This window comes from Amphiprion ocellaris, chromosome 13, assembly GCF_022539595.1.
Source record: "Amphiprion ocellaris isolate individual 3 ecotype Okinawa chromosome 13, ASM2253959v1, whole genome shotgun sequence".
NCBI classification, from domain to species: Eukaryota; Metazoa; Chordata; class Actinopteri; family Pomacentridae; genus Amphiprion; species Amphiprion ocellaris.
Window position 1 is genome coordinate 31,050,268 of NC_072778.1, and position 13,210 is coordinate 31,063,477.

Sequence of the window (13,210 nt, forward strand, 5' to 3'; positions counted from 1 at the left end):
ATCTCTTGGTTTTACATAACTAATGATGGTTGTCTGTTGTTAATTTTGACACATTAAATGGTTCATCTATTAAAATGTGTAGAGGAAAAGGGAGTGAAATAATAGCTGCAGTTGTTTTACTATCCTGTGAATACAACAGCCCATCAGATGGTGGAAACACATGAGAATAGTGTAACGTGGGTGGGTCAAATATTAAAAATATCTTCCAGCATGTTGCAATCCAATAGCTTTTTCTTATGGTAGCTTGTCAGACACAGGTGTGACGAATAACATCAATCATGGCTGTGTTCCATTTAGATGCTCTGGTGTCAGGGTCCTGGTAAATGTGCATGCATGCTCAGTGTCAGTGCTACCGGTTCACCTAAATGGGAATAGGCCATTAGTTATCGTCACTTATTGCCATTAGTTACACCTTTTCTTTCATCCATCCATTAGCTACACTCGCTGAATCCTGCAGGGGGGCTGGAGTCTATCCCAGCTGACAGTAAGCTGGAGGCGGGGTTCACCCTGGACAGGTCACCAGTCCATCACAGGACTAACACAGAGAGACAGACAACCATGCACACTTATGGCCAATCTAGAATCACTGATTAACCTACCATGCATGTCGCTGGACCGTGGGAGGAAGCTGGAGAGAACGCACACAGGCACAAGGAGGACATGCAAGGCTTCAGCCAACACGTGTTCTTCCATGACCAGTCAAACTGTAGGATGTGAAAAAGGCCGAAAACAACCTAAATAAAGACAGTAGAATTAAATCAGACCTAGTGTAAATGAAAAATAAACGTGAGCTTCATAACAATAGCATTTAAGGCATAATTTCTACATTTCTACAGTTTCATTTAACAGATGCTTTTATCTGAAGGGACGTACATCTGAGAGTAGATACAACACAGTTTAACAAAAATTAATCTGCAAACTCAGTGGATGATAAGAGTATTGCCGTATTTAACTTTTTCTCTGAGACAAAGAGAAAATCTTTTTAGTGTTTGTCTTCATTCCATAGACAAAGTTCAAAACTCAGTCCAAATCCAGACCAATTAGCAAGTCAGTCCAGGCCCATAGTTCATGATATGAATACAACATGTTACGGGGGGAAATGTTTTCCATAATTAATTTTCTACTGATCAATTAATTGTTAACGATGTTGAATATACAATGTAGCTGGAGATTATCCATTCATGCATGGTCCCCTGATGAATGTGATTTAAATATGGCTCTATTTCTGAAGTCATAGCACAGTGACATTAACTGCTGGAGAAAGTGTTGTGTTTTTGCTAGCAGCTCCAAAATTGCACATGCATCTCTGTAGCAGCTGGATAGCTCAGTTACTGGCAACCCTAAATTTGGAGGTCAATGGTTCAAATCCCAGTCAGGGCGAAGTTGTCCAGTGAGGACCCTAGGGCAAGGTCCTTAGTGCTGCCTCATCTACCTGCCTTGTATCTACTCTCAGATGTACGCTGCTTTGGATAAAAGCGTCTGCTAAATGAACTTCATCCATCTGTCCATTTTCTATACACCTCTATACACATTAGGGTTGTGGGGTGCTGCAGTCTATCCCAGCTGACTTAGGGTGAAGGCAGGGGACACCCTGGACAGGTCACCAGTCTATCACAGAGCTACATATAGAGACAATGACACTCACATTCACACCTATGGGCATTTAGAGTCACCAATTAACCTCAGCATGTTCTTGGACTGTGGGAGGAAGCCGGAGTACCCGGAGAAAACCCACACATGCACAGCAATGCATGCAAACTCCATGCAGAAAGATCCTGGGAAGGCTGGGATGCGAACCAGGGATCTTCTAGCTGCAAGGCAAAAGTGCTAACCTCTTAGCCACTGTGCAGCCCCTAAGTGAAATTGTAATAGTTTCTGTAGAAAAAAGTTTCTACAATTATTGTAAGCAGATTGCAGTTCTATTCTTAAACTTGAATCTTTGTTGCCTAAAAGTTACAAGCAAGCTGATTAAATTATATATTTTCTTTATTTCCAATTGTTGTGAACCTCTTCCCTTGAATAAAAATCAGACACGAGTCTTTGTGTAATAAGTTGGCAAACCCCCCGATGTAGATATTACAACTGAAATACGGCTCATCCAGTCTCAGCTGCTGCACGTTATTTTTAGGAGATCGGCTGTCATACTTTACTTAGCATACTGTACCTAACGCATGCTAGCCAATACAGGACAAAGCTACACATGAGATTATTTTGCTGCCAAATGTGTGCTCATATATTAGATAATGTGCTAGACTCCAGAACAGTTTGATGAATTCACATGTATCCCTATGTGCAATTATGTCTTCAAATAGGAAGCTAGAATTTTAGGCTTATTTATTTAAAATTTAACGTTCAAAGTGCAGGGGTGATGCATATCTTTGGTAAGTTCTGAGTGTGTCAATAAATGTGTGTGACTATTAGCTGAAGCTGTGTGGAGTCACATCCAATATGCACACATGCATGTATGCATTCATGCATGCGCAAACACACAGACACACACATCACCTCTGGCGAAGCTTGGGGCTCACTGGGCATATTTCCTTTTAGTGTAGCATGCTGTCCCATTCCCTCTGAGCCCTGTGTGAACTGTGTGTGAGCGTGTGTCTAAGTGTGTGTGTGTGTGTTGGATTTTGGTGTAATTCCTGTGAGCCAGGGGTCCCACCTTGACAGGTCTCTGTGTGCCCTGTGGGGAGGGTGGCAGGGCAGGGGCTATTTATAGAGGAGGTACTCCAGAGAGGGAGAGAGAGAAAGGGATTGTCTAATGAGGACAGGCTGTTAGGGGATGGGCCGTTGTTTCTGTTCGTGTGTCTGTACACAGATGGTCCTTCATGTGTGTGCTGTGCATTAATTGAACAACTTCAAACGTATCTTTAGCTGTCCCCCACCTCCTCCCCAACACCACCACCACCACCACCTTCAAAGACCCGTGGATCTATGTTAGCTGATCTGGGTCAAAGATGCAGGATAAACACACACAATATGCATGTGAACAGTTGCATCTTCTCTCTCATACATTCTTGCTCTTTCACTCTGTCATCCCTCAGTTTCTTCCTCCTTCATTTATTCATGGACAGACAGGCAGTTGGATGAACTGATCTCGGGAGGTGTGCGTGCGTGCGTGCGTGCGTGCGTGCGTGCGTGCGTGCGTGCGTGCGTGCGTGTGTGTGATTGCGTTAGATGAGGTCCTGAGGAGGGCATCACATCTAACATACACACCCACACACACACACAGGCACACATACAAATAGATATATGTATGCAGGCATGCTTTCAGTTCTGGTCAATGTCACTGGATGAACATCAGACAGATACAATCTGGGTAGGCAACACTTTTACACTGTAATGAGTTGATTCATAGCCTGCATGTTGCACATATAGACACATACAATTTGTCTTTCTGCGCAGTTAAATTTTACATCCATTTTCCCATGATTGACGGGCTAAAGTTTGTGTTGTTTCATACCTATTTAGTCATATTTTGCAACATTTGGAGGAGACACACAAATGAGGACAGATGGATCATGGGTGACTTCTACCGTCATTCCTACAATCTGTCTGTTCTCGCTCGCTGTCACTTCCTGCACCAGCCCCTCCGATTGTGAACCATGTCCCTGTGTTATTTAAAAACTGATGAAATACCCCCATAATTAACTTTAGCCATTAGGGATGATGCACACAATAATAATACGATTCCAATCATATTCTGCTCCAGTTAGGCTATTAGGCCAGCCCAAACAAATTTAGGAGATTTGGTTGAAAGCTAAGTCATAGATTTTCTCTCAGGCTCCCCCTCGCTGTGCTGTGATGTGGAGATTTTTGGCTGAGCTGGCAGCTCTGGGTGCTTAATAAATTCCACACTGGGGAGTTCAGCTGTGGAGAGTAGGCCAGAAGACAAAAACAGTACAAGGTACATTAGGAGCTAAAAATGTTTTCACTCCTTTGCTCATCTTACGCCTCTCGACCCATCTCGCCTGCCGCGCATCATGTGATTGGTCGCCTCAGTAAAAAGGACAGTTTTGGATGAATACAATTTTTTTTCACACTACTTGCCTCCACTTCAGAAAGTGGAGCTCACGGTGTTTGTCATAACACAAAGCCCAGCTCAGACTGTACTGTCAGGGAGGAAAGATCTGCCTTCCAAGGTTGAAACACTTGGCAGCAAGTGTTAAGATGCCTTACAGCGGCATTTGAAACAAATACTACCCACCGCCACTGTACTCAAACAAGTGTGATGTCTACGGTCTGAGCTCACTGCATGTCAAGCTAACACCATCTTTACACTGCTGGTATGAGTGTGGGATAAATAATGGAATACTCACTCTAGCAGTATTTTAGCACTTTTCATTGATGGATTTATAAATACACCACATGTTGCATTTATACTAATGTGCCAGTGTTAGCCAGATGTCTAATTTTCAACTGCAGTCAATGAAGTCAAACCTCAGAATGGACGAGGGGTTTCTCAAAAATAAATAAATAAATAAATAAACAAACCTAATTCATAGTCACAGTTTGCCCACAGGTAGAATATCAACCAATAGCGAGACATTTCTGATTTTTACTCTTAAACGTAACCCTTGATCTTTGTTTACAGATGCTGAAATATGTTGATTTAAGTCAATGTTTCTTGGAGTCCAGATGCTGCCACTTGTACAACTTTCTAAAAGTTAACATGCTCTCTATATAAATATCAAGAATATTTAAATAGAAAACTGTGATGATTCACATCTTTTTAAATCAACCAGTAAAAATTAGGTTTAGCAGACTGTGCTCTCTGTGGCTAACTGCAACAAGTACTACTGCTACTGGCTCAAAAACTTCTTTAATGATGTGGTGTTAGCACAGCTACAGTAACATCCTGACAAGTGGGTCTGTATCTGAGTGATTCATCTTTACACAGAATACTAGTCTAAACAGTCTCTGTTTTATGCAAATTATTCTTCAATAGATTGAGAGGCTACATGTACTGGAATTCAGCTTAAAGCTAAGACAGCATTTGCACTGTAGCTGTATAACGCTCTGCAAAGATTTCAGGCACATCACATGCACATGATAAGTGAATGTTAGATCTGTCTTGAGGACACTACACAAACTGATACAGTAGCACAGTGACATACTGTGCTTTATCATATATTTTTCTTTAAATGGGGCTATAACTTACAAAATGAACATCACACTGTCTTGAAGGAGACTTGAAACTAGTGGATGAGACCATGAACTCATTTGGAAAATGTTTATTGAAGTAACAAATCAAGTGAGAAGTAGGGTCCTTTTCTCATAGACTTCTCTACAGTCAGACTTATTTTGCAACCAGAGGAGTCGCCCCCTGCTGGCTATTAGAAAGAAAGCACTTTTAAGGCCCTTTCACATTGGCTTCAGTTTTCAGATTCAGAGGCTACATCCATATTTTATGTACAATTTATAGGTAAAACAGCGCTTGTGTGGCAGTACTTGGCTGAGTGAAGTTATCAACCCTGCAGGATATTATTTGCAAAGCACGGGAGGCAGTAATGGTGTGTATATTTAAGCTGAAAGACAAAAACTAGACAAGAAAATCAGAATCACCTTCATGCCCCTCCATCGAGCTAAGTCTCACTGGAGAAGCATGAAGGTTGCGTGCTACGGGGGAAATACCACCTGATGGGGCTTTAACTGGCTATGAAAGATATCTTAGTGATGGAAACATGACTGAGTAAGACTGCAGGATGATGCGACTTTACAACATAATAAACTTAACCAAACTAAAGCTACACCTCTTTATAAAGACCCAGATAAGGCATCAGAAAGGTAATTTAAATATTAATATGAATGAAAATACTGCACCGCTCTCTAACATAATGATAAAAATGATTACCTGTTTAGGAAATAGCAAATGATCAAAATTCAGCAGTTTTTTAGGTTTGGTGAATGAGGCTTCAAACTACTCAGCGTATTGAATTGTCAGTGAGTACGATTTGGTCTGCACAAGCTGTGATGCAAAATTTGTCTTCTCATCACCATCAAACGGCACATAATGTTCCTTTGTTAGAAACCAAAGCATAATTTTCTCATAGAGACTCGGGGAAAATGATTTCCATCTTCGATGTCCTTCTTGGTGGGTGGCAGAGCCATCATGTTGTATATGAGTGTCAAGCAGGATCACTGCAATTCAATTTATTCATTGAAAACTAACTAGATTCTGTATGAAAATGTTGATAATGAAAAGCTCTGCTGAGAGAAGTGAACTGTGGTTGCTATTTTTACTTTGATTTGACTGATTGTGATTCACCACAATCCTGACTGAGCTGGACAACTTTTTGTTCCGCCTCCTACACAATAGAGACCCGAACTTTGTTTAACTAGATTCCAGAGTTTTATTTGTCACATGTTCATACAGTTTTGGCAATGAAATGCAAAGTGACTGTTCCACAAGGCTGTGCAATAACAAGAAGACATGATAAAAAAAAAAATCCCCAAAAAATAGAATTAGTCATAAATAATGATCAGTAAGGAGATTGCAAAACCTGTAAATAAGAATTTCTACTTTCTCATGTTGTGCTTGCCCTGAGTGGACATTACTAGTCCAGACTGAATATCTCAAGAGCTATTGGATGGGCTGGCTGGAGATCTTGCATGGATCAGATGATGAGTTCTATTGGTAATCTTTCGGTTCTGCTAATGTGACTGTTTGGTTGATATTTTTAGTTCTGGGGAAACATTTCAACCAAAACTGGATAACTTATCATGGAACTGGGTAGAGATATTAAATCCAATTAAATGTTATTTATAGCACAAATTCAGTACATGGTCAGTCATCTCAAGGCACTTAGTGAGGCAAAGACCTTACAAAACAATACAGAGAAACCCAACAAATCGTTAGTATTTTTTGGAGTCCCTTTGAGCAAGCACAGAGCTACAATGAAGAGAAACGATAATTCCCTTTACCAAGAAGGAAAAGAAAAACACATCCAGACAATGAACCCTTGAAGTTGAAAAGACCTACTGCCAGTTCTACCTTAATTATTTTAGACATGCAATTGAGCCTTGTTACTGCTATAGTGTTTCTCTGCGAAAGCGTTTTGGGACTGGGCTGTTTTTTTAATGGCTAAATTTACAGTAACACACTATTAAAGAGCATAAAACAAAGAACTTGCATACATTTTTTGTCATCACCGCAGGGATTTGTGCTGATATGTGGACAAGGTTTAACATTATACTGTAAACTGCGCATCCCAGATGATATTGCAGAGTACCACAATAGTAAATTAACAGGTAGTGCAGCAAATGACTTTCCACCGGGAGTAAATCAGTAAAGTAATGCATTACTTTTGTTTTTTTAAAAGTAGTGTGCGATACAATATTTTTTTGAGTACCAACCCCAACACTGCATGCAATAAATATATTTGGAGCTGAACTAAGAGGGAGAACATTGCTGGTGTTGAACATGAGTTACTGGGAGGATATAAACATGCTAATGTTAGCATGTAGCTTAAAGCGCAGCCTCATAGGTTTGCCAGAATGGGAATGAATGCTTGTCTTATTGTGAAAATTTAAAAAAAAAAAAAAAAAAAAAAAAAGTTTTTGCTTTATTGTCTAATCGAGTATAGACCCTCATAAAATAAATGCAAAACACATGAACCTGACCTATCACATGGCCAACAAGTTAGTTGAAGATAAGATAAGACAGAATAAGACAAGATAGGATAAGATATGATAGAGTGGAACTTCTTCTGCCAGATATTGCTCAGAAACAAAATTACATAACATCTGTAAGTGCTGTGCCTAGTATAAAAGCAGTAACTTATCAGTGCGATAGATTACTGAAATTAAAAATAGTAAGTAAGCTAACACAAGACAATAGAATAGAAAGTATAATACTGGCAATGGCACTGAGGTAGTAAAGTAATACTACCCATGATAATGAGATTTTGCATCTGAAATTGGAATACTGCAAATTGGTGCAGATTGCTTTGAAGAAAAGAAAAGCTGCACCAACACGTTTCTCAAATTCATATCAGAATTACTACATTAAATTCAAATGTCCTCTCTTCATAATTTAGAACTTTCTGTCTTGAGCCTCTGAAAAAATCTGACTGAGAATCCAGTCGTGTTTCCCCTTGAACTGTGCTCTCATCAAACGGCCGGTCGTCAAGTGGTTTGACAGTGTCGGTGCTGAACCTCTCCTCTCTCTATTCCCCAACTGCCAAGTATAGTTTTCCCAAGTATAGTTCCTTTCCCCGAGCTCTGTCTCCGCTGTTCTCCACTCTCTCATACCTGCCCTACTTTCACACTGCTCTCACAATTTACGAGTTTCACACTGTGTCCCTCTCGCTTCTACACACACACACACACACACACACACACACACACACACACACACACACACACACACACACACACACACACACACACACACACATACACACACACACACACACACACACTTGAGGCCTCAGTTTTACCTCAAACCAGAAATATACATGCACAGATTGAGTTCATGTGTATGTCGAAGCTTCAAAAGAATACTGCAGCCCCTTTTCCACTGTGCTTGCAGCTTTTTCCAATGACAAGTACCAACATCATTACATTTCATAGTACAGTGCAGTAGTACAGGACAGTGTATTACAGTACAGTGAAGTAGGAGGTTTAGCCACATACTGACCAGGCCCTGTTGTTTCCTTTTATAAATAAATATGAAGTCACACAAATACCAGCATGCATGAGTAATTCCTTCTCTGGCTTATGTTCTCTGACAACCTGGGGTGCACAAACCTTTTCAAATATTAATCAGTCCTAACTTGTAATGCAAAACTGGTTTTAACATGTAGAACCGCTGTTCTCAAATCGATGGAAAACAGACCCTTCAGCTTGGCAGCCCTGAGGTGTCCTGGGATGTATCAGCATGCTCTTGTGTGTTGTGTGCAATCCTAAAGCGTGTAAAAGTGTCATGGGGTGTGTTAGCAGCTATCTTATAGAGCCCCAAGGTGCCATTAGATGCTTTTGGGTATCCAAATACGCATTCAGATGTGTCTCTGTGCTTCCCAGAAGGCTTAGTGCACGCTGAAATATGCTCTGGTTGAAGTGTTTTGGGATGTTGTGAGGTTTCAGGGTGCCTGAAGTACTCATGGGCATCTTTAGTGTGATCTAGGACAATGTGAGATCCAGATGGCTATGTGGTGTTTGAACTGAGAACAGCATATAACAGAAATCAGCAAGTGTTCATACTTGAGCAGTCATAAATGAAAATATGAGTAAAATCCTCATAGTTAAACATAATGTAGTAATTTGTGTTGAATGTAACTGATTTATCCAACCTGACATCATGGTTCTATTAGCATTGGCTAAATGTTTCTGAATGGATAGTGGCGACTACATTAAAAAATCTGGTTTACAATGAGCTACTTGTACTGTCAAAATGAAATAAAACGTGTGTTTCACATTAAAATGTAACGAGGAACAATCGTGTGAACGCTCACTGGAGACTGAGGCCTGTTACAGCAGCAGGAAGAGAGACAGACGAGTGAAAAACTGAAAAAAAACTGAGAAGGGACAAAAAGAGAGAGTGCAAACAGAGACAAAGTGACAGAGAGTGAAAGTGTGTGTGTTGAGAGAGATAGCCAGGCCTAGTTTTTAGTGTGTGATCTAGGCCATTATCTGTGTTAGCACTGGTGGGGCTCCAACAGGCTCTGTGGATCCTGCATAACAATACCTTTTATGAGCTTGTATGTGTGTGTGCGTGTGTAGCACTGCTCACACACGCATGTGCGATCATGCGTGTTAACGCCATTGTGCCATACATGATGTACGCATGCGTGACTGCACCTCTGCCTTTTGTTTGTTGCCGCTGAGTTGGAGCCTGTTTGTTGAGAACACTTGAGTGTCGAGTGTGTCTTTGCATGTGTGTATGTGCCTCCTCACGTGCAGCTGTGCGCTCTTGCTGTATCACCCTCGTCGTCAGTCAACCCCCCTCCCCAGCAGCGCCCTGGGGGCCTTCATTATGTAAGAAAGACATTACTGCAGAACAGAGTCAGAGAGGCAGAGAGACGTTACTGCAGAACAGAGGCGGGCAGCCCTGATAACTCTGGCAGCCCCTGCTTCAATACATGCCGCCTCGGCCTCCGTAACACACGCACACACACATACACACACGCACACACATGCACACACACACACGCACGCACACACACACTATAACCAGTAAAAGAGGTGTGATCAGGATAATAGTGAAGACTGAGGGCTTCTGACAATTGTGGGCAAGCTTGTTGAAGAATACAGCACGTCAATAAATCATGTTCTGCATTATAATAAACACTCTTTTCTTTTTTCCTGCATCGACTTCTCACATTCCCTGCATAATTTAACTTACCTCCATCTTCACACTCCCTTTCAAACTCTTCTCCTCATTCTTAAACTCCAATTTCTGCTATATTTCACCCTCCTTCCACCCTCCATCATCGATTTTCCACTGCCTCCATCTCTCTCCTCACACCTTCCTCTCACTTCCATCTTCTCTCTGTCACTCCTGACCTCCCCCCTCAGCGGTCCCCTTCCCCCTGGCCCACCGGCTGACCATGAAGGAGGTGTTTGATGCAGAGGGCCGGCCGCGGGTGGACCTGCTCAAAGCTCACCTCACAAAGGAGGGCCGGCTGGAGGAGGCCGTGGCCCTACGCATCATCGATGAGGGCGCCGCCATCCTGCGCCAGGAGCGCACTATGTTGGACATTGAGGCGCCAGTCACGGGTAAGGTGTAGTGATTGAAGAGCAATGATGAAGAAGCACCGATTGTAAATGAGTAATTTAGTAAACAGCAAAAAAGTCGAAAAGCTACGCTTGATATTAGTTTAAAAATTAGTTTACAGTGTTGGGAAAAATGTGTATGCAATTGTCTAGAGTTAGATGAGAAGATCAATACCACTCTCATGTCTGTACAGAAAATGCAATGCTACCGCCAGCTTAGCTTAAAGTCCTTTACTGATCATTTAACTACTAAAATTCATCTAATTGTATCCAAGTTACATATTCTGAAGTTTCTGCCATGAAAATAATCCCTTCCTGTCCTAAAATGGCTTAGCTTAACTGTACATCGTTGCTTCCTTTAGAATATGGAGATATCTCTCCACCACTTCCCACTCGAGCACACCAGCTCACCTACAGCTCTCCTCAGACTTTCTAAAACTACTCTGCAAAGGCAGCTACTCTACAGTAGAATGGCAATTTGTAATATTAGACTAATTTAGCCATTCATGTTTAAACTGCATACTGATTGGAAAGAAGAATAATGATACAGAAAGTCGCATCATGCAAGTTGACATGGTTGGTTCTTTAGCTTTGAATGATTTTCGTCTGGAGAGGTCTTTAAAGATTGTAAACTAGGCTAAGCAGCTTATCTTGTTTGTTCCATTTCTATAAAAACTGAAGAGTAATTTCTCTATTTATTAGCAGTAGTTTTATAGCTGGACTCCTCACAAGTTGTTTCTTAACTACCCCTGTCCAAGAACTAGACCGGTACACAACCCCCATGACACTGTTTTTAGTATGCTTTTATATGGGTTAAAGGAAGCAGATTCAGTGTGTTACTTTGTAAAATTGTTACTTTTGAACCAAGCCAGGATTCCTCTTGTGTCCAGTGTTTAAGCAACTCCTCTTGAACTTCCCCCATAGGTTTTCTAAAGTGCTGTTTTGAGGCCTAGTGAGGTAGCTCCCGACTGTTGCCATCCTGGCAGTGCATGACTCCTTCTAACTTTTGGCTAATCCAAAAATGAGCAAAGAGGTGGAGCATGAATAAAACTGAAGCTGGCAACTGGCTGTCCTATGATGGCACCCAACTTTCAAAGCAGCTTCATTATGCATAACTTTAAGCCTTCATACAATATAAACAGGTGGGTTATATAAAAATGTAACACCTCTACAGATGTCATGAACAGGAAAATTACATATAGAGACCAAATCTGTGGTTTGTACCAGTCTGTAACATGTGTATTTCCTCTGTAAAGTTGGATATTTTAACATGGGAGTCTATACAGGTTGACTCACTTGTGGAGGCAGCCTCAAGTGGACATTCGAGGAACTGCAGTTTCCACTTGATTCTACAGTCCCAGAGGTTACTGCTTTATTTAAGCTAGCTTCATATTTACTTCACAGACATGACAGTTCTATCAGTCTTCTCATCAAACTCTCACCGAGAAAGTAAATAATCTGCAATCTCAAAATGTAGAGTTATTTATTGGAAAACTGTTTACAAAGCTCCCACTGAGGCAATCCACACCAAAAAAAAAAAAGCCAGTGTTTGTTTCAGTGCTTCTATGAGTGACAAGCGAATAGATCAGACGTTTCACAGTGAGGACACACATAGCAACAGTCAAAACAGAGAGACAGAGAAATGAAGCTGTGGAGCAAAAGGCAGAAAGATCAGTAATTATGTGTTAATCAGAATCCATTCGTCGATTCATTAATCTGCCATATGTATCTGCCACCCTTTTAATATGAACTGTTGTTCGGTCGCACTTCACTGAGAGAACCAATTGGCACTTATGCACCTCACAATAGCAGGCGCTGACTTTGTAATATCTGCATGTATTCCCCTGCCAGGGAAATGGTACGAAGAGAGGAGAATATCGAAAGGGAGAGATTGAGATCGATGGAGAACAAAATGAAAAACAAGTTTTCGAGACAATGACGGAGAAGACAGACAAGCAGGAAGGCAGACACTTGGAACCTATTGACACTGCTCGGTTAATGCACCTATGTGTCTGAGTGAGTGTGTACGTGCCTTTATGCAAATGTGAGCGGTGAGATAATTGTGCGTGGGTTGCCGTGCCCACGCAGTGTGGGAACATCGCTCGGCTTTCACAGGTACAGATCCCCGGGGACGAGGACAGATAGACAGGCAGATGGAGAGACAGTCGTTCATAAGCAGCTTAGTGCAGAGGTTCTCAAACCTGTTCGCTCACAATGAGCAACATATTGATCCTTGTTCCAGGTATCTCCGCTTCTACAGGTACTGACCCAGAAACACACACCGTCTGAGTTAGCAGTGTTTGGAAATAGCTTATGAATTGACATCGCAGAGCAGTTCCGATTGAGTAGTGAGTACTTTAAGCATTTATACATATTCAGAATAGTTTAGCACTTTCATGAGGTCTTTGTAAATGGCTCTAAAATGGACAGTGGCAGGTGGATGGCTAAAATGTGAACTGACAGGCTTTTAGGATGTCACATGAAGGCTTCTGGG

At 41.5% G+C, this 13,210-nt stretch overlaps 1 protein-coding gene across 3 annotated transcripts in view; it reads left to right on the forward strand.

The window, feature by feature from the left end:
* Positions 1-13,210, forward strand: part of ppp3cb (protein phosphatase 3, catalytic subunit, beta isozyme) — a 38,821-nt gene that overhangs the window by 3,563 nt on the left and 22,048 nt on the right. For all 3 annotated transcript variants that reach the window (XM_023268833.3, XM_023268835.3, XM_023268834.3), the window contains exon 2: positions 10,519-10,719. In XM_023268833.3, the coding sequence (XP_023124601.1) occupies positions 10,519-10,719 (201 nt within the window). The remainder of the gene's footprint in view (positions 1-10,518; positions 10,720-13,210) is intronic.